The sequence below is a fragment of the Pongo abelii genome, chromosome 7 (genome assembly GCF_028885655.2).
Source record: "Pongo abelii isolate AG06213 chromosome 7, NHGRI_mPonAbe1-v2.0_pri, whole genome shotgun sequence".
NCBI classification, from domain to species: Eukaryota; Metazoa; Chordata; class Mammalia; order Primates; family Hominidae; genus Pongo; species Pongo abelii.
In genome coordinates this window covers 1,269,045-1,289,951 of record NC_071992.2, presented here as the reverse complement: position 1 = coordinate 1,289,951, position 20,907 = coordinate 1,269,045, and the positions used below count along the sequence as shown (strand labels likewise).

At 49.2% G+C, this 20,907-nt stretch overlaps 1 protein-coding gene across 3 annotated transcripts in view; it reads right to left on the bottom strand.

The window, feature by feature from the left end:
- Window positions 1–20,907, bottom strand: part of DLGAP2 (DLG associated protein 2) — an 858,034-nt gene that overhangs the window by 184,803 nt on the left and 652,324 nt on the right. For all 3 annotated transcript variants that reach the window (XM_063726493.1, XM_054561150.2, XM_054561151.2), the window contains one exon: window positions 13,772–13,837. In XM_063726493.1, coding sequence (XP_063582563.1) covers window positions 13,772–13,837 — 66 coding nt within the window. The remainder of the gene's footprint in view (window positions 1–13,771; window positions 13,838–20,907) is intronic.

Sequence of the window (20,907 nt, the reverse complement as noted above, 5' to 3'; positions counted from 1 at the left end):
GGACAGCCTCAGTGCAGGCATTGCGCTGCTGCGTCAGGCTGCCGTGAGGTGTCGGCCTCTCTCGGGGGAGTGCGTGAGTCACACGTGCAACCCGAGGGTCTTGTGGGCTGTGATTTTCCGATGCTAAACTCCAGAGCAGGCACGCACCGAGGTCAGTGAGGAACTGCCCCACCCACGGCTGACACCCACGCTGGGGCCGTCCCTATGCCGCTGAGGGCTTGCACCATTTGCCTGAACCGTGACCACTAGCTGGTGATTTCTGCTTATGAAACTGCGCGAAATAAACAACTTTGATCACGTTGTCAAGGTAAGTGTAATAACATTCATGAGTTATTTTTAAGTTTATGGGACATTTGTTTCTTTGAAATTTATGTGGAGGAGCACACATTCTTCTACAATGGACGTTTGTTTGCTAGCAACAGGCTTTCTGCAACGTGAGTGCATTCTAACCCAGCTGTTCCCAGCAGGGCTTCTCCCACTGAACCATGGATCAGACGCGTTAGGGAGGCCGTCAGCCCTCAGCCCTGCCTACCTGGGCTGATGTGTCACAGGGCTGAGGAACACCGTTCTCAGGGAGACTTCTGAAGATTGTTAGTCAAATGTCTAATTACTGCTAACTGCAGCTAGCACTCATCCAATACCAAACCTGAGTCGTGGTAGGAAGTGCACATAAAACATGCACACTTTTTGTCAGGCTCTGATAAGACTTGGCGCCTAATGTTTCTCTTTCCAATTCCTAAACAGATTTTGGGGTTCACCTTTGCTCATGTAACCTACTGATTGTCCTACACTAGACAGCCCTTACATCCATGGAAGATGGTCATCTATTGATCATCCTACACTAGACACAGCCCTTACGTCCATGGAAGATGGTCATCTACTGATTGTCCTACACTAGAGAGCCCTTACGTCCAGGGAAGATGGTCATCTATTGATTGTCTTACACTAGACACAGCCCTTACGTCCATGGAAGATGGTCATCTATTGATCATCCTACACTAGACAGCCCTGACGTCCATGGAAGATGGTCATCTACTGATTGTCTTACACTAGACAGCCCTTACGTCTATGGAAGATGGTCATCTACTGATTGTCTTACACTAGACACAGCCCTTACATCCATGGAAGATGGTCATCTACTGATTGTCTTACACTAGACACAGCCCTGACGTCCATGGAAGATGGTCATCTACTGATTGTCTTACACTAGACACAGCCCTTACATCCATGGAAGATGGTCATCTATTGATCATCCTACACTAGACAGCCCTGACGTCCATGGAAGATGGTCATCTATTGATTGTCCTACACTAGACAGCCCTTATATCCATGGAAGATGGTCATCTATTGATCATCCTACACTAGACACAGCCCTTACGTGCATGGAAGATGGTCATCTACTGATTGTCTTACACTAGACACAGCCCTGACGTCCATGGAAGATGGTCATCTACTGATTGTCCTACACTAGACACAGCCCTGACGTCCATGGAAGATGGTCATCTATTGATCATCCTACACTAGACAGCCCTTACGTCCATGGAAGATGGTCATCTACTGATTGTCTTACACTAGACACAGCCCTTACATCCATGGAAGATGGTCATCTATTGATCATCCTACACTAGACACAGCCCTTACGTCCATGGAAGATGGTCATCTATTGATTGTCTTACACTAGACACAGCCCTTACGTCCATGGAAGATGGTCATCTACTGATTGTCTTACACTAGACACAGCCCTGACGTCCATGGAAGATGGTCATCTACCGATTGTCTTACACTAGAAAGCCCTTACATCCATGGAAGATGGTCATCTACTGATTGTCCTACACTAGACACAGCCCTTACGTTCATGGAAGATGGTCATCTATTGATCATCCTACACTAGACAGCCCTGACGTCCATGGAAGATGGTCATCTATTGATTGTCCTACACTAGACAGCCCTTATATCCATGGAAGATGGTCATCTATTGATCATCCTACACTAGACACAGCCCTTACGTGCATGGAAGATGGTCATCTACTGATTGTCTTACACTAGACACAGCCCTGATGTCCATGGAAGATGGTCATCTACTGATTGTCCTACACTAGACACAGCCCTGACGTCCATGGAAGATGGTCATCTATTGATCATCCTACACTAGACAGCCCTTACGTCCATGGAAGATGGTCATCTACTGATTGTCTTACACTAGACACAGCCCTTACATCCATGGAAGATGGTCATCTATTGATCATCCTACACTAGACACAGCCCTTACGTCCATGGAAGATGGTCATCTATTGATTGTCTTACACTAGACACAGCCCTTACGTCCATGGAAGATGGTCATCTACTGATTGTCTTACACTAGACACAGCCCTGACGTCCATGGAAGATGGTCATCTACCGATTGTCTTACACTAGAAAGCCCTTACATCCATGGAAGATGGTCATCTACTGATTGTCCTACACTAGACACAGCCCTTACGTCCATGGAAGATGGTCATCTACTGATTGTCCTACACTAGACAGCCCTTACATCCATGGAAGATGGTCATCTATTGATCATCCTACACTAGACAGCCCTGACGTCCATGGAAGATGGTCATCTACTGATTGTCCTACACTAGACACAGCCCTGACGTCCATGGAAGATGGTCATCTATTGATCATCCTACACTAGACAGCCCTTACGTCCATGGAAGATGGTCATCTACTGATTGTCTTACACTAGACACAGCCCTTACATCCATGGAAGATGGTCATCTATTGATCATCCTACACTAGACACAGCCCTTACGTCCATGGAAGATGGTCATCTATTGATTGTCTTACACTAGACACAGCCCTTACGTCCATGGAAGATGGTCATCTACTGATTGTCTTACACTAGACACAGCCCTGACGTCCATGGAAGATGGTCATCTACCGATTGTCTTACACTAGAAAGCCCTTACATCCATGGAAGATGGTCATCTACTGATTGTCCTACACTAGACACAGCCCTTACGTCCATGGAAGATGGTCATCTACTGATTGTCCTACACTAGACAGCCCTTACATCCATGGAAGATGGTCATCTATTGATCATCCTACACTAGACAGCCCTTACGTCCATGGAAGATGGTCATCTACTGATTGTCCTACACTAGACACAGCCCTGACGTCCATGGAAGATGGTCATCTACTGATTGTCCTACACTAGACAGCCCTTACGTCCATGGAAGATGGTCACCCACTAGGGAAATTTATTTTTGGTTTCACATTGTGGTGAAAATGAGGATGCTTGTATTATAAGAAAGGTTTCAAGCTGAACTAACCGATGCCCTGGGGAGAACAAATACTGTTTGAGAAAATGGAACATTCTCACAGATTTATCTAGAGAAGCCTAACTCATTAGCAAAGGGAGATGTGCCAGATTGATTCAGCAAATTATCTTATGTGCAAGTTCCTTCTAGGTTTACTCCAAACGCAATTCTTTATTAATTATGTAACACCCACCTCAGTTTCAGGTGTCAAATGCAAGGTTTGCCTTTTATTTGTAGAGTGGACCTCCTGGGCTTGGATATATAATATTTTGGTTTCCTTGGAGAAGCAGTGTGGATAGTCAAAAGGTCCTACAAGGTTTGGCTTGGTTCAGACCTAGACTGGCCGCTCATTCACTAATGACCTTGGAGAAGTCACTCACTCTCTCTGTGCCTCCGTTGCCTTACCTGCAGAATGAGAATGGGCATCCCGTGACCTTCATGTTTGCTGTGGGGTTAAGCGTATTGACCCAAGGCACCAGAATGCAGGGAGCCCATGCAGAGTGACAGGTGGGAGGCAGCTCCTTTCCTTATCCCTCCTTTGTCGTGTTCGACCCTTGGACCTGCCACACAACTGGACCTTCTCATCCTTGACAGCACTTTCATGGAGTGGCCCAGGCATCACAAACTGGTGACATTTCTTAGCTCTTCAGAGGATGCAGCAATACGTTCGTCACGCACTGCAGAGTTCCTCTGGAAGCCTGACATCTGGGGTGACGAGGCTGGCACGGTCCCGACAGCGGACCTTCACTTCCTATGAGCCTGGAAGCCACACCTCAGAGCCACAGGCTCACCTCCAAACACATCAGCAAGTTATCGCTGTTGTCCAGGGAAAGCCAACCTGTTTCTATTTAATTTTCCATCTCAATCACAAATACCTCCCAGGGACAAATTCCGACTCCTTTTTGAATGCCCATTTGCACGGGAGCGTGCTTGTAATTTACAGGCAGTTAAAGGGGCAAATCCTTACAAAAAATATTCAGAATCTAAAATTAATCTCAGAAGTCTGTGTTTTCAGTTACTGCAATATGCAAATAAATTAGTTGTCATGGAAATCATGTTCGGGAAACACATGAAGTTAACGTGGACATCTGTCTGGAGTGTTACACTGTCTCCTCTCTGCGGCCACCTCCTCCAGAGCTGCACTCCTGAAACCTCCTGAATGCACCTTTACACCTGGACAGGTGATGCTGGGTTGCCTGGTCACAGGGTAACAACAATGATGACAATGATACTAATCATGGTAAAAACTGACATTTATTGAACACTTGCTGTGAGCCACCCCCTGCTCTGAGGTCTTATATTACCGTATTTAATTATCTTAAAAACCCAACGAGGTAGGAAGGTTACGATCCCTTCTGTTTTTGTTAACAAACAAAGAATGAGAAGAACAGGAGAGCTGGGTGAATTGCTGAAGTTTCAGCGTAGTTGCGGAGGCTCTGCCTGCAGAACCTGCCTCTGAGAACCCAGGACACGCACTGCTTCCTGTTTCAAAGCACGGAGACAGCACAAAAGCGATTTCCTTTCCCTCCACCACTCCTGACGGCTGCAAGCCACTGCTCCTGCCAAGGGCTTTCAAACTTTTTGGATTATATTCCACAATAAGTCGTACATTTTACACCAGAACCTAACACACACACCCACACGCACACACCAAAAAATGTTTCATTAGACATGTGCCCTTATTATCCAGAGTGTACTTTGGTATTTTCTAGTCTATACTTTTTTTTTTTTTTTTTTTAGACGGAGTCTTGCTCAGTTGCCAGGCTGGAGCACAGAGGCCTAATATCAGTTCACTGCAATCTCTGCCTCCGGGGTTCAAGCAATTCTCCTGCCTCAGCCTCTCGAGTAGCTGGGACTACAGGTGCCGGCCACCATGCCCAGCTAATATTTTGTATTTTAGTAGAGACGGGGTTTTACAGCGTTAGCCAGGATGGTCTCGATTTCCTGACCTCGTGATCCGCCCGCCTTGGCTTCCCAAAGTGCTGAGATTATAGGCGTGAGCCACCGTGCCCGGCCTAGTCTGTACTTTTCTGTTGTATTTTTGTTCCCATTTAAAAATTTGCTGGTAGTGACCGGTAACTTGAATTCACGGCTCATTAATGACTTGCAGCCCATGGTTTAAAACTCAGTGCTCTAAAAGAACTGCAGAACAGAAAGCCATTGACAATGTGGCAATATTAGATCCTTAACTACAAATGATCCCCTCTGGAGATCCTACGAATCCCCGGAGCCCGAGCCTGGCCCCGTCTTCCCCGTCTTCCACGGACGCTTAGTCCACACTCATTTGCCTGCTCGCTGTGTTTTTAGGGAACACCGTCAGCGCCTCCTGTGGGCACTGGGTTCATTTCCCTCCTGTGTGCAGCAGTTGTGGATCTTTTTTTCCTTCCAACTCCCCCGCCACGTTGAGCCTGCTACGTATGTCTGGGAGCTTCCAGGTCATTCTTACTGGCACATCCCACAAAGGAGAAAACACCAGTAATTGCTGTTTGAATGGATGCCGGCGCGCGTGGAGGCAGGAATGATCAACAGCGATGTGCGCGTGGCGGCGGGGGTTTGCGGGGGGTGGTGGGGGGCTTGCAGGGGGTGGGGGGGGTGGCGGGGATTTGCGGGGGATGGCGGAGGTTTGCGGGGGGTGGCGGGGGTTTGTGGGGGGTGGTGGTGGGTGGGGGGTTTGCGGGGAGTGGTGAGGGGTGGCGGGGGGTGGTGGGGGTTTGCGGGGGGTGGGGGGGTTTGCGGGGGGGGTGGGGGGTGGCGGGGGTTTGCAGGGGGTGGTGGGGGGTGGGAGGGGTTTGCAGGGGGTGGTGAGGGGTGGCAGAGGTTTGCGGGGGGTGGTGGGGTTTGCGGGGGGTGGTGGGGGATGGGGGGGTTTGTGGGGGGGTGGTGAGGGGTGGTGGGGGGTGGTGAGGGGTGGTGGGGGGTGGCGGGGGGTGGTGGGGGTTTCCGGGAGCAGGCACCGCCCTTCAGGAGGCCAGGCTGGAAAGCGTGATGTTTAGGAGAAAAGCTCAGGAGGCAGGGCCAGGCTGAACCACGTGATGTTTAGGAGAAAAGCTGTAAATGCACCCCAGAAATTCAGATGAAAAGCCCTGGCATCCTAAGTTTCACAAATGTTACATGTGTGTAACTTTAAAGGTATCTGATGTGTTTGTGTGGAAATAAAATTTAAAAACGGGGTTGTTAAAATGTAGCGCGCCCTGGTGAGCTTTCGTGTGATTAACTGACACTGACCCTCCCCTGCACATCAGGGCCGCTTTCCTGTGCCACAGACTAGGCCTTTCATGTGACCACGTGTTTGATGTCACAGTGGGGAAGGAGCCTTCTCCTAGAATGTGTGGTCACGGTGCTCCCATTGGGCAGTGCAGGAAGGTCAAGGCTTAAGCCTGAACCTCCCAGGAAGTGTGGTGGTGGAGGCTACAGGATGCCTGGGAGGGAGGGTGGTGGGTGGAGGGGAGGGAGGGTGGTGGGTGGAGGGGAGGGAGGGTGGTGGGTGGAGGAGGGTGGTGGGTGGAGGGAGGGTGGTGGGTGGAGGAGGGTGGTGGGTGGAGGGAGGGTGGTGGGTGGAGGAGGGTGGTGGGTGGAGGGGGGGAGGGTGGTGGGTGGAGGGGAGGGAGGGTGGTGGGTGGAGGGAGGGTGGTGGGTGGAGGAGGGTGGTGGGTGGAGGGAGGGTGGTGGGTGGAGGAGGGTGGTGGGTGGAGGAGGGTGGTGGGTGGAGGAGGGTGGTGGGTGGAGGAGGGTGGTGGGTGGAGGAGGGTGGTGGGTGGAGGGGAGGGAGGGTGGTGGGTGGAGGGGAGGGAGGGTGGTGGGTGGAGGGGAGGGAGGGTGGTGGGTGGAGGGAGGGTGATGGGTGGAGGGGAGGGAGGGTGGTGGGTGGAGGGAGGGTGGTGGGTGGAGGGAGGGTGGTGGGTGGAGGGAGGGTGGTGGGTGGAGGAGGGTGGTGGGTGGGTGGAGGAGGGTGGTGGGTGGGTGGAGGGAGGGTGGTGGGTGGGTGGAGGGAGGGTGGTGGGTGGGTGGAGGAGGGTGGTGGGTGGAGGGAGGGTGGTGGGTGGAGGGGAGGGAGGGTGGTGGGTGGAGGGAGGGTCGTGGGTGGAGGGAGGGTAGCGGGTGTAGTGGGTGGAGGGAGGGTAGCGGGTGTAGTGGGTGGAGGGAGGGTGGTGGGTGGAGGAGGGTGGTGGGTGGAGGAGGAAGACTTGGTGGCTGAGGACCTGGGTGAATGAATGCCTGGGAGACAAGAGGGTGGACTGCTACCTTCTTTCTAGACAGAAGCTCAGCACATCACTGCTTCTGAGAGGTGACAGCGTGCTGGCAGCCCTCACTAGCTCCCGGTGCCTCCTCCGACTTGTTGCCCACTCTGGCTGCACTTGAGGAGCCCTTCAGCCTGCCGCTGCACTGGTGGCTGGCCGAGGCCAGAACTGGCTCCCTCTGCTTGCCCGGAGGTGTGGAGGGAGAGGTGTGGGCGGGAACGGCGTGGGGGCTCGTGGGCCAGCACGAGTTCTGGGTGGGCACGGGCTCAGCGGCCCCACACTTGGAGCGGCCAGCCAGCGCCAGACGGGGCAGTGAAGGGCTTAGCACCTGGGCTAGCAGCTGCGGAGGGTGTCTTGGGTCCCCCAGCAGTGCTGGCCCACCGGCGCTGCACTCGAATTCTCGCCAGGCCTCAGCTGCCTCCCCGTGGGACAGGGCTCGGGACCTGCAGCCCACCATGCCTGAGCCTCCCCCTCGTGTGGGCTCCTGCACGGCCCAAGCCTCCCTGATGGGCGCTGCCCCCTGCTCCACGGCACCTGGTCCCATTGACCACCCAAGGGCTGAGGAGTGCAGGCGCCCAGCACAGGACTGGCAGGCAGCTCTGCCTGTGGCCCCAGCGCAGGATCTGCTAGGTGAAGCCAGCTGGGCTCCTGAGTCGGGTGGGGACTTGGAGAACTTTTATGTCTAGCTAGAGGACTGTAAATGCACCAATCAGCACTCTGTGTCTAGCAAAAGGTTTATGGATGCACCAATCAGCACCCTGTATCTAGCTAATCTGGTGGAGACTTGGAGAACTTTTACTTCTAGCTAGAGGACTGTAAATGCACCAATCGGCACTCTGTGTCTAGCTCAAGGTTTGTAAATGTACCAATCAACGCTCTGTGTCTAGCTCATCTAGTGGGGACTTGGAGAACTTTTATGTCTAGCTAGTGGATTGTAAATGCATCAATCAGCACTCTTGGTCTAGCTCAGAGATTGTAAACACACCAATCAGCACCCTGTCAAAACAGACCAATCAGCTCTCTGTAAAATGGACCAATCAGCAGGATATGGGTGGGGCCAGATAAGGAATAAAAGCAGGCTGCTGGAGCTCGCAGTGGCAACCTGCTCAGGGGGAAGCTTTGTTCTTTCGCTGTATGCACTGAATCTTGCTGTTGCTCACTCTTTGGGTCCTCAGTGCCTTTATGAGCTGTAACACTCATCGGGAAGGTCTGCAGCTTCACTCCTGAAGCCACTGAGACCACGAACCCACCAGAAGGAAGAAACTCTGAACACTCACTGCAAGGGTCTGCAGCTTCATTCGTGAAGTCAGTGAGACCAAGAACCCACCATCTGATACACTTCCACTATTTCTAGAAATTTCCCTGAAGGAAATAAGTATGGACGATAAAGTGACAAGTATAGATAGAGCTGGGTTTTTGTTTTATTAAAGAACACACAAAAATAAACAAACATCCGAAGGGGAATTCCTGTGAGACAAGATATGTATTAACATTAGAATGAGACACTGGTGCACTTAAATGCTGTGGAGATGATTAAAGCTATGCTAGCTGATGTGCTATTATATAAAAATATGTTCACAATCTATGTGCCTGCCAGGTGGAAGGCTCTAAGTATTATTTTAATATTCAGGTATTTCAAAATTACACAGTATGTACATTTTCTCAGTGTTGTGCTGCATATATAATATGTGCTTAATATCCTTTGATGATTTAATCTGCCAATTTTTTAAAATTTCATTTTGCATTCATTTATCAATGCAAAATTTGGGTCACTATAACACTCTTCATAGATGCAAATAAATCACCAACTCTTTACAGCTGATTTAAATATAACATTCGGGAAAATGAAAAAATGCCATTCTTAGAAGTAACATTATAATGAGCCAATGTTACAAAAGTTACTAAGAGAGCAATTTAATTCTAGTGTGTCTGAAGGTCTTCCCTAGAAACATTTCTTCTGGAAAAAGTGAGGTTTTCTCTTTCATGGTATTCGTTTTGAATGTGCTACATTAATCTATTTTATCAGTGACTGTACTTTTATGGAAAACTTCCTTATCCTCCTATATTTCACAGCCATTTTTCCCATCATAAAATTACTTTTCATACATTACACTCTATGAGCTTCAGAGAACACACATGCTCTTAAGAGGTAATGGGTAATAACACAAGTGTGGGTGGTTTTATTAATTCATCTGGCACTAATGGTATCTTAAGCTCTTCAGCCAATGCCACTCAGCTTTCCTTGGAGCTTTTGGAGACTGAGGGCAGTTGGAAAAAAAAGATTGATGCTTTGAAATAGGACCAGAAGCAAATGTCACTTCATTGCTTTATGACTTTAACCTATACTGTGCTGTAAAATGTCCCACAGCATTTTGGAAATGATAGTTACTCATTCACTATAATAGCATCAAGATCATTATAAAGTGTTTTTAATTTTAATTTGACCCAGTAGAATTATAGGTCCATAAATTCGTGACTCTGAAGATCCCTTAAAAATCATCATTTAACTCTCTCAATTTAAAGATGCGACTGGAACACTCAATTTGGAAAAACAAATGTCTAAAATAATGCTATTTCCTCCCAATGTTATTATGATAGTGTTAGGAACATAACTCAGATATCCTCCCCTCCTTCCTTCTATCTTCCTTCCTTTCTTTTAGTGTTTTTTGCTTTTTCTCTTGATTATCCTTTCATATGTTTTATATCAGGATTCTCAATCCTAGGGATACATTAGAACGATAAAGGAATAATCCAGGAATCCCACTTCTGGGTATTTTTCTGAAGGGAATAAAATCGATGTGTGGAAGGGGTATCTGCTCTCTCGTGTTCGTTAAGATGCTGTTCACCACAGCCAACATGCAGAACAAACCTCAAGCCCATCAGCAGAGGCACAGATAAAGAAAATGTGGAATACCTACTCAGTCTTAAAAAGTGAGAAATCCTGGCATTTGCAACAACACAGATGAGCCTAGAGTATATCATGCTAAGTGGAACAAGCCAGGCACAGAAAGACAGATGCCGCGTGACCTCACTTACACGTGGAATCTGAAAGTACAGAACCCAGAAGCAGAGGGTAGAACAATGGTCAACAGAGGGAGGGTTGGGGGGAACTGGGAGGATGTTGGTGGAAGGGTGCAGCATTTCAGTTAGACAAGAGGAGTAAGTGAGGAGGTCTATGGTACCACGTGGTGGCCACTGTTAAATGGTTTGTATACTTGAAAATTGCTAAGAGATGAGATCTTAAATGTTCTCACAAGCACAAGATGATGATAAGGATGTGAGGTGGCAAGATGTTAATTAGTTTTGTCGACTCATCTCACAACGTATACCTGTATCAAAACATCATGTTGTACACTATATACACAATTTATATCTGTGAATATAACTTAATAAAGCTAGAAAAAATATTTTTAAAGTAAAACAAGAAGCGTTTCTTCCACTAAAAAAAAAAAAGCATCAGGTAAAGAACCTTTAAAGATGACAATGGCCAAGTCCTTCCTCAGACAAATACATCAGATGGGGCCTGGGCACTGGTATGTTTTTAAACTTTCCCCAAGTGATCCTGACTGACATAGAACCAGGGTCAAGACCTAATATTTCCATGAATGGGCTAAAAGGACTCACTGGAACGAATGCATCCACCTTCCTCACGAGGTGCACTTCTGCACAAATCTTGCGACTCCAGGTCACTGTGTGCCTGCACCTGGCTGTTTCAGCTCCCTGGGCTCACCAGATGGCTACAGCAGCTCCTCCCTCTTCCTCCAGAGTCCTCCACCCACGCACCACCCCAAGAGGGGAAAGCCAGGCATGTGTTTGAGGGTCCTCTCAGCCAACCATCACCAAATTCTCTCATTTCCTTCTTTCCAAAGCTTCTAACATCTGACCCTTCTCATTCTTACAATGGCCATCCCCCACCCCACGGCAAAGACCGTAGAGGCAGCTCGCAAAGCACACCCTGTCCCTAAGCAGTGTGGAGGTTCCTCAAAATGAGGAAGCATCGGTTCACCATGGGATCCACCAATTCCACTTCTGGACATTTACCCAAACGGACCGAAAGCAGTGACGTGGAGAGAGAGCTGCACAGCGTGTTCACAGCAGTACCATTCACAATGGCCAAGGAGAAGCGACCCAGGGTCTGTCCACGGAGGAACGGAAACCAGTGTGGTCCATCCACACAGTGCAGTGTGGCTCAGCCTTCAACAGAAAGGGCATCTGACACATTGATATGTGCAGTAACAAGAAGATATTATGCCATGTGAAATGAGCCAGTCACAAAACAACAAATTCTATGTGGTTCCACTTCTAGGAGGGCCCTGGAGGAGTCGGTTTCAGAGACAGAAAGCAGAATGGGGGTTCCAGGGCTGGGGAGGGGAAAGGGACTGAGTGTTTCATGGGGACAGAGTTTTACTTGCAGAAGAGGAAAAAGTTCTAGAGACAGAGGTGCTGATGGCTATACAGCAACATGAATACATTTAATGCTGCTGAACTTACTTACAAAGGGCTAAGATGAAAAAATGCTTTCTGTCCCTACAATCCAGCCTTCACCAAGCCACCCATGTGACACTCTGCCTCCTTCGCCCCCCAGCCTCATCCCTCCATGCTCACTTGTGCGGCTGTGGAACAAACAAACTCTCAACCACGGAGTCCAGGGTCAGAATCCAGGCAAAGCTGTCCTCCCCAGAGTGACTCCTGCACTCTTGTTTCAGTTCTGTGCCTCCTGCTCCAGCCTCCAGGTTCTTCTCACTGTGCCTGTGCCCAAGCAGAACCACCCCAGGTACCTCCTGCTGCCCCAGAGAAGGCCCCTGGGGCACATGGGGGCCACTGCTATGGAGAAGAACTGGCAAAGACACAACTATGACATTAACATTGTCCAGAGACAGTGCAAAAGGCAGCTGAGCTACCTCCAAAGCCTCAAGAAAACAAATGTCAAATGAGTCACATGCATTTGGAAGCCTACCTAGGCAGGCTAAGTAGTGAAGATTCATCGTGATGGAATATTGCCAGACTGAGGTTTAAAAAAACAGATGCATAATTATTCAAACACAGTAGCCATTGTTCCTTCCTAATGAGAAGTCGAAATACATTCACTCGTCTATTTCCAAGTGAAGAAAGGCTGTGTAGAACGTCAGTTAGCAACAAATTTAGGACTCAGTTGCAGTGGATAATGGACTGTCATCTGTTAAAACTCTACCCATTTCCATCATCTTAAATTGAAAAGCAAACTTTTTTGGCTGTAGTTTTCTTTAACAGAAATCACACCTTTATACAAAGTGGACTCCTTCAATTTTCAATATTATTCTTTAGGCAAATCAAACCAGCAGTAGATGCATTGGGTATAAGTCTGAAATATGTTTTTAAAAATGCACATTTAAATATAAATTGAACTTACGATCCATGACCCAGCCCTGAGTGCTGTCACCGCCGACAGCCGTCAGTGGCTTGAGAAAGAGGCTGACAATCTTTTAGGTTAGAGAATAACCGCAGACAGCAAATCTCTTTTAGGTTAGAGAATAACCACAGACAGAGCCACTGATGGGGCTTCCGTCTTCAGCTGTGATTTGATGTTGATTTTATTCAACAGTTTGATGTCAAATTTATTCAACATTTCACATCTTTAACAGAAGCATTTGGCCTTGTTCTTGTAAGCATAGCTCCACGTCAAAAGACTGATGGCAAATATGGCACCAGCTTTGCTGTGCCGGTGGCAGCTCAGAAATGAAATTTCCACGTGATTTTAACCAGCATCGGGGAAAGTGTGTCGTGGCAGCCTCTCGCAGGGCCCTTGGAAGGAAGCGCACAGTCATACTCAGCATCCAGACCCCAGTGTGTGGGGCCGGCTGGAGAGATGAGCTGCTTCCTGCCAAGGAAGGGCTACATGAAAAATGCAAATGCGGGAGCTCCCTGCCTCTTGAGTTTGCTTAGAATATGTTTAGTCACAGAGGAGGAAGGGAAGGAGGAGTCCTTCACCTCTGGAGACATGCATCGTTTATGTGAACGGCTGCCTCAGTTCCTGAGGGCTAGGAACAGCCCTTCCTCACCTAGCACTTCCGTAATGCTTAAAAACTATTATTTTTGGAAAAAAGTGCTGCATTGTACTTAGCTCTTCTTAGCTCCCTTTCTAAAGGCAAATATGCTGACGTGTGTTTGTGGGAAGGTCCCCATGATGGGAGGTGCCCAGAGCATGCGCGGTTCTGTCTGGGCCCCGCCACAGCGGGGCTGACGTCTGTACTCTACCTAGATCCTCCTCTGCCGGCCCCGGAAAGCTGATGCCCGGCTGGACCAGGTCTCCACCTTCTTCCTCTGCAAAGACAGAAACAAAGTCACTCTTTAATGCGTTTCTGGTGTAGACTGCAGTCACTCTCTGCACATCTTCAAAACCCTCCACACTCAACAGTTCAAACATGACGGACACCTTTGTATTTCTTCAAACGTCACTGCTCAGATCCCAGCATTTTGTGCCAATAACCTCAGGAACAACCACTGTTTTCTGTAAAGCAGCATTGTGACCACAGATGCACGTATTTCTCCCACCTAGACATGAACATAGGCAGTGAGTCCCAATGATTCTCAGCTTTAACTCTGGCCTAACTTCAAATTTATTAGGCCTTATTTGCATTGGAACAGACTTGAGTAAAATCAGCCCACTCTGATTTTCCCCGGTTCCTTCCAGCTGGGTGAGTCCCATGAGGACCCCGCGTCGCCCATGAGAAAGACTTTCCTTCCGGTCTAGAAAGCTTCATGCCATTCGAAGCCTCATTTTGCAATGTTCAAAGCCTGCATTTGTGATCTTAGTGCTTAATATTAGTTCATAGTAGGTCCACTTTGACCAAAACGCTGATTTAATTTCCTTCTGTTGGGAGATCATCCAGGTCACTGGCATTGCTTTTCCATTGTTCACTCTGTGCTAACACAAAAGCAGACATCACTTTCTTAGAATGACATCACCATGTGGCTGTAAAAGGTCTGGGGTCACTGAACACTGTCTTCCCTCCATGTATGGGGCAACAGGGAACTGGGGAGACAGACAAGCTTGTGATTTTATTTAATTGGTCCCTGAGGAGCTGGACTGAGCATCATCCAGTGGCTCTCCTCCCAGTGGACTCTGCCCAGGAAACCAGGTGCCGACTCTTCAGGCTGCCTTGGTTTCTACCTGGCTGCAGAGGCAGTGTAGACACAGCCGGATCTCAGGGAGGCTCTGCCCAGGAAACCACGTGCCGACTCTCCAGGCTGCCTTGGTTTCTACCTGGCTGCAGAGGCAGTGTAGACACAGCCGGATCTCAGGGAGGCTCTGCCCAGGAAACCAGGTGCCGACTCTCCAGGCTGCCTTGGTTTCTACCTGGCTGCAGAGGCAGTGTAGACACAGCCAGATCTCAGGGAGGCTCTGCCTGACACCAGCCACAGTGAGAGGTGTGGGGAGTGGCCTGAGGAGGGGGGCAGGGAGCATCAGATAAGGGAGCATTTGGCACCACATTACACGTGCATGTAAACATGTTGTTTATGGGGTATCAGAATGACACATGTATGTACATACATCTTTGTCACCATTTTGGCATATATGACCAAAATATAAATATGATTGCATGTTCAGACTCTAGGCATGTATTCACACACATACGTGGGTTTCCAATATTCTTGGACAGGCTTTGAGGCACATCTCACGTTTGCCCACCCCCCACCGAAGTGTTAGATGCAGTTAGCCAGGCTGTAGTCTGCAAACAGATTTATTTCAGAATATGATGCTGGAGCCACTTACACTGCGATCACCATCTCTGATTCAGCAAATCGGCATCTGCCATTTTCAATAAGTTGGTAGAAGGTTGGGAAAGGAAGATGACAGATTTGGAATGTGAGATGCTGATGAAGAGGATACGGTCGCCTCTTAGGTAAATGTGAACTAAGATTTCATTTCATGGGATCTCCCAGTTACAGCTTTTTAAAAAACATACATGTATAAGAAGTAGCTATCTGAATTAAGTTAAGTATCTTACAAGACAGCTCAAATGATTTAACAAAACCCCATTTCTTCAAGGCTAACAGCATTTTTTGCATACTTTAGGTTGTGTTTTTCAGCTAATGAAATACATCTGCCAAATGTCCACATTAAGTATAATATAAAACCACAGACTGGAATGGTCTCATTCATGTAGAAATATGATGGACAGTTCTAATTAACTACAGTTTCCATGGAGACCATCGTCACATGTGTGAGCAATGTGAGAACAGAGCATCCAGCTGGGTGAGAAAGGAATTTGGGGATAAACTAAAACAACGGACCCTCAACCTCAGCCCTCCTTACACCAAAGTTTCAGCACACATGCACACAGACACAATGCAGGGGCTCTCACGGAGCGGACTTGAAGGATGGGCCAACATCACCCAGTTGCAATGACAAGTATGAGCACTCCGCTAACACCACCAGCAGCAACAGGCATGGAGTTTAGCAAAGCCACGTGCTTCACACAGAGCACAAGCTTGGCATCGGAAGCCTGTGCTTTGCTGGAGGAACACACCTAATTATCTTGAGAACAGCACTCCAAGAATGAGGAGTGGGGACGTTTGAAGGTCAGCCTTGAATTGTAGGAGTACAAATGCTTCGTTGCCTGATCTCCTCCCACCCGCCCTTGCTGTTTATCACATAAGAGAACAGGAGGTCTGGAAGCTGTGTGGCTCAGGCAGCACTGTTCAAAGTTAAAAATCCAGCATGGGCTGAGGGTACATGCATGGAAGGTTTCCGAGTGTGGTGTGGCCTTCTAGCTGGGAGAGCTTAATGGAGCATGTGTGTCAGTATAACTGTGGGTACCATCCTTCCTTATCTAACGAGGCTTTGTATTTTCAGCCTACGTTTTGTACAGGGCAGCCCCCCTTCTTCCTGTGGCTTCAGTCGCCTGAGGTATGAAATAAGCGACTTTTAGAGAGAAACAGAGACCACATTCACATACATTTTATTACGGTAGATTGTTATAAGTGCCAATTTCATTGTAGTTATTCGGGTTACTCTCTTACTGTGCTTAACGTACGCACTGAGCTTTATCATGGCTGTATAGACACAGTGAGCTCTGCACTCCGGCTTTCTTCGGCTCTTGCCCAAATTCCTATCCAAGGGGCCTGGGGAGTCATGCCGTACAAACCATGGAGTCTCATTAGAGGGGGTTTCTTTACCCTACATAACGTAGCTCACTTTCCAACCTGACTCGGGCACATCACGTGACAGATAAGGAAATAAAAATATTTCAATCCCGAATGTTTTTTTTTTTTGCCATATCTTGAAATACTGCAGGAAAATCTACATTCTGAAGAGAATTCCCTTCCTTTTCCCAGATCCAGGAGAGAATTGACTCTGATAAGAAGCACTTACCATCCATCCTCTCTGCAGTCTGCTGCCTGGAGGCTTTCTCTGCACGGTGGGAACTGCATCTCCACAACCCCTTATCTTCACCCAGACATCGCTTTTTATGGATTCTAGGTCTTTAGACAGTAATTTAACTCTTTCAGCCAATGGCCAATCGGAAAATGTTTGACTCCATAATGACTTGGGAGGCCTCACTTCCAGCTGTCCTGCCTTTCCAGACCCAACCAAGGTGCATCTACAGGTAGTGACCGATGGCTTACGTCTCCCTAAAGTGTATAAACCCAAAAGCTGTATCTTGACCATGCTGGACACGTGTTCTCAGGATCTCCTGAGGGCTGTGCCACAGGCCATGGGTCATTCATATTTGGCTCCGAATAAATCCCTTCAAAATACTTCACAGAGTTTGACTCTTTTGGTCGAAAATAGGAAAAATCTACCTACAAGTGTTGGTACTGGCTGAGGTTTCAGGCATCCGCTAGGGGTCTTGGAACATGTCCCCGTGGACAGAGGGGACTACCGTACTTCTACCATGTTCCCATCCCCAGTCCAGAACCCTCACTAGGCAAGAACCCTGTTCACCTGGACAGGCTGTGGGTAGAGCCATGTTCTTCCTTACATCTTCAGCATCTGGGACGGCATGGGAGAAATGTTAATTACCATCTCAGCAACCTCAGAAATGCCCTTATCTATGCTTAAAGAGACACGGGAACCCTCCTTCTTCCAGTAGATCTCTCTCTCCCAGCCTCCTCGTATGAGGGAGGAGAACCATTTGCTCCACCAGTCATTGGAAAGATGGGCCGCCTGTCCTAGGAAGCCAGCGTTGGCTGCTGTCATACAACTACAGCTCTGTCTGTGCTCTGAGACGTTCTGAAATCACGTGACCGTAAGCTTCCTCCACCTAGCGTCTTTACTTCCCATGGTCCAAACTGAATACCTCCCAGGGAGAGGCTGGACGCTGTCCCATCCCATGTGTGAGGCTGATCGGTGCTGTGAAACTGACAGCGCCGACCTCTGACCTCACATTTCCATCGCCAAAACAGACACGTGCCTTTGACTGAGAAGTCTTGAGAATCATCCATTTACTCGTGGGAATGTACATCTGTCTTCACTGGAGAAACAGTCTTTCACTGCAGCAACTCTGGGTGGGGCTTCCTCACTCAGATCCCTCGCTTAAGGTCCCTCTGGCAGAACGTGCTTTAGGAGTCACCTTTCTCATCTGCTGGAGCTCAATGAAGGCAGTGCTCCATAACGTGTGACTGGAGACCCCGTAAACCGTCTCGGGGGAGCTGTAGCGAGGTCGTCTAGTGATTCTGTGCCCTGGTGCTTCCTTGGAGTCAACACCCAACCCTCCTCCAGCAACGCACACCTCTGGGCACAGCAGCGGACGTGTGGATGGTGTGTGTGGTGCCTCGGGTGCCGCTTGGAGAGCACAGACCTGTCCTGAGTGAACACACAACACAGGTGCACTTTCCAACATCTCTGATCACCCTTGAACTTCAGAGAAATGGCTGTCCTGCTCCCCTGTGGCCCAGAGGGGTCTGGGTGGATCTGAGAGGTTCTGGGATGACCCTTAATAAAACATAGGGCGCTGTGATCACTATGCGGGGTGCGCCACGTTTGCCTTCCTTTGCTAAGTGATGAGTCGTCTCAATGTCACAAGCTGCTCACACTTTCTGGAAGGGAGACTCAGGCAATGCGCCTTGAGAAAGGAAGGAAGCGGGATGCTTCCCAGAGCCCGTCCTCAGAGGCCTGGGCCCGGGTGGCTGCATCATCAACGCTTTCCAGAAAGTGAGGAAATCAGCACCAGAGAGGCAGAGCGCATACTCAGAGGACAGAGGCGCAGACAGACCTACAGTTTCTGGCCCCCACACACTCCTCTCGGTGCCCCCATGAGGCCCTGTGATGCTTCCACCGACACCGCAATGTCTCATGTAGAGATTCTGCACTGACCTGCAATGGGGCTCTCCTGAGTGATGATGGAGGGAGGCAGAACACTCTGCCAATGAAGAGGCAGAAGAGAGGAAAGAAATGATTGTGGGCAGGTGAGTGACCGATGGGCCATGTAGCCCCAGGGTGGACTTACTTGCAAGAAACCTGACTTTCAGGGAAGCCAGTGGGCGTTTTACATTCTCTATGTATCAGGCAGGCTCGTGTTTCTGGGCACTGGAAGGAGGACCGTGCCGGGGGCCCCACATCACCACCTGGGAATGCTCACAGTCTTGTTTCATCCATCAGCCACACCTGGGCCAACCCTTTGCTGTCAGAGGCTCTCGGGACAGGCCTGGGCACCGCCACCCAGTGGCTGTGGGGTCTGTTGTGTGCTTTGCAGATGGACACGCACTATTTAACATACAGATGCGCTGAGTTCAGGTGATTAGTGAATCGCATGTCATCTGCAGACACTAGAAAGCGAAAGCATACGGGGGAAGGCCCCGGGCACAGACCCAGCACGGCCATCACACGAGCTGGAGCTGCCTGCAAAACGATGAGCTCCTGTGATCTGCATCCTACCAGGCAAAGATGTCCACGTCAGCACAACCACAGACCAAAGCCGGGGTCCTCCAGGAAGAGGCTTCCCAATAGGTGCAGAGCCAAACGTTTCAATCACCACCGTGACCCGAGCACACTGTGGTCTCAGCACACCGACCTCGCCGGGCCAGCGCAGTCCTGGCTCATGGACCACATTCTGACCCCTCATGATGTCTGCCCCCTCAGCAGCGCCACTCTTGGCCTCGGCTGCCCTGGCCGGCTCAGTCCCCGGCTCAGAGCAGCACAGCAGAAGGGGAAGAGAAGGGGCCCTGGGGTGTGTGGCCGGGTAACACGGGACAGTAAACGCCCTCGGCTGCCTCTCCTTTTCCTGGAAGTGGAGACAATGCTTCCCCCACAGCTGCCGGGCATCTCAGCCAGCCCCTGGCACGCTGGCACTGACTCTCTGGTGTTGTTTCTCCTGCACTGGGAAGGCCACAGGTTCAGACCCAGCACGGCCACTACATGAGCAGGCAGCTTGCCTGGAAGATGACATGATGAACCCACAGGACTCCACTGACCTTGACGCTGGCCCCTGTCTGATCTTGGCAGGTAAGGGTGGGCACCAAGACCACCAGGGGCTGAGCTGCCGCCTGGTGTGGGTCCTGGCAATGCCTCATTACGGAGAATCGATGAAGAAAAATGGCACGTATGATAATTTAAAGGTACATTTGCCAATATGCATGTCTCGGGACCTCACTCTAACACCCAACCACTCTGTTATTACGCGAGGAGCGATCATCTCTAGTTCTGTGGATGCAGAAATTGAGGCCTGGGGAAGTTAAGTGAGTTCTCTGCCACCACAAAGAGTTAGATCTCCTTGAAGCTGAGCCTCAACCCCACGGCTGGAGCTCTGTGTGCTCTGTCGTGTGGTGGCGTCTGTTTGGGGGAGGCTGCATTGAGTGGCACCTCTTTTCTTTTTCTTTTCTTTTTTTTTTTTTTTAGATGGAGTTTGGGTCTGTTGCCCAGGCTGGAGTGCAATGGCACAATCTCAACTCACTGTAACCTCCACCTCCCGGGATCAAGCAATTCTCTTGCCTCAGACTCCCTAGTAGGTGAGACTACAGGTGCCTGCCACCACGCTTGGCTGATTTTTGTATTTTTAGTAGAGACGGGGTTTTGTCATGTTGGCCAGGCTTGTCACAAACTCCTGACCTCGTGATCCACCCACCTTGGCCTCCCAAAGTGCCGGAATTAAGGCATGAGCCACCGCACCTGCCCAAGTGGCCCCTCATTTCTTAAAGACCTGCCCTGTGAATGCCAACTACAAGGTTTGGGAAGGAAGAGGAGGAAATGCACACTTTAAATTGACAGGTTTTTAAACTCAAAGCACAATTGCATCTTCTTAGGGGGAAGTTGTCTCTAAATCACGCTAATGTGGAAGCAAAAGGAAGCAGTTAAGCCTCCAAAGTATCAGAAGGAAAAACCAGGTTCACACATGAAAAGGGAAATTGCTCATAAGAAAAGACTGGATTTCTTGGTGCAAAAGGAAACA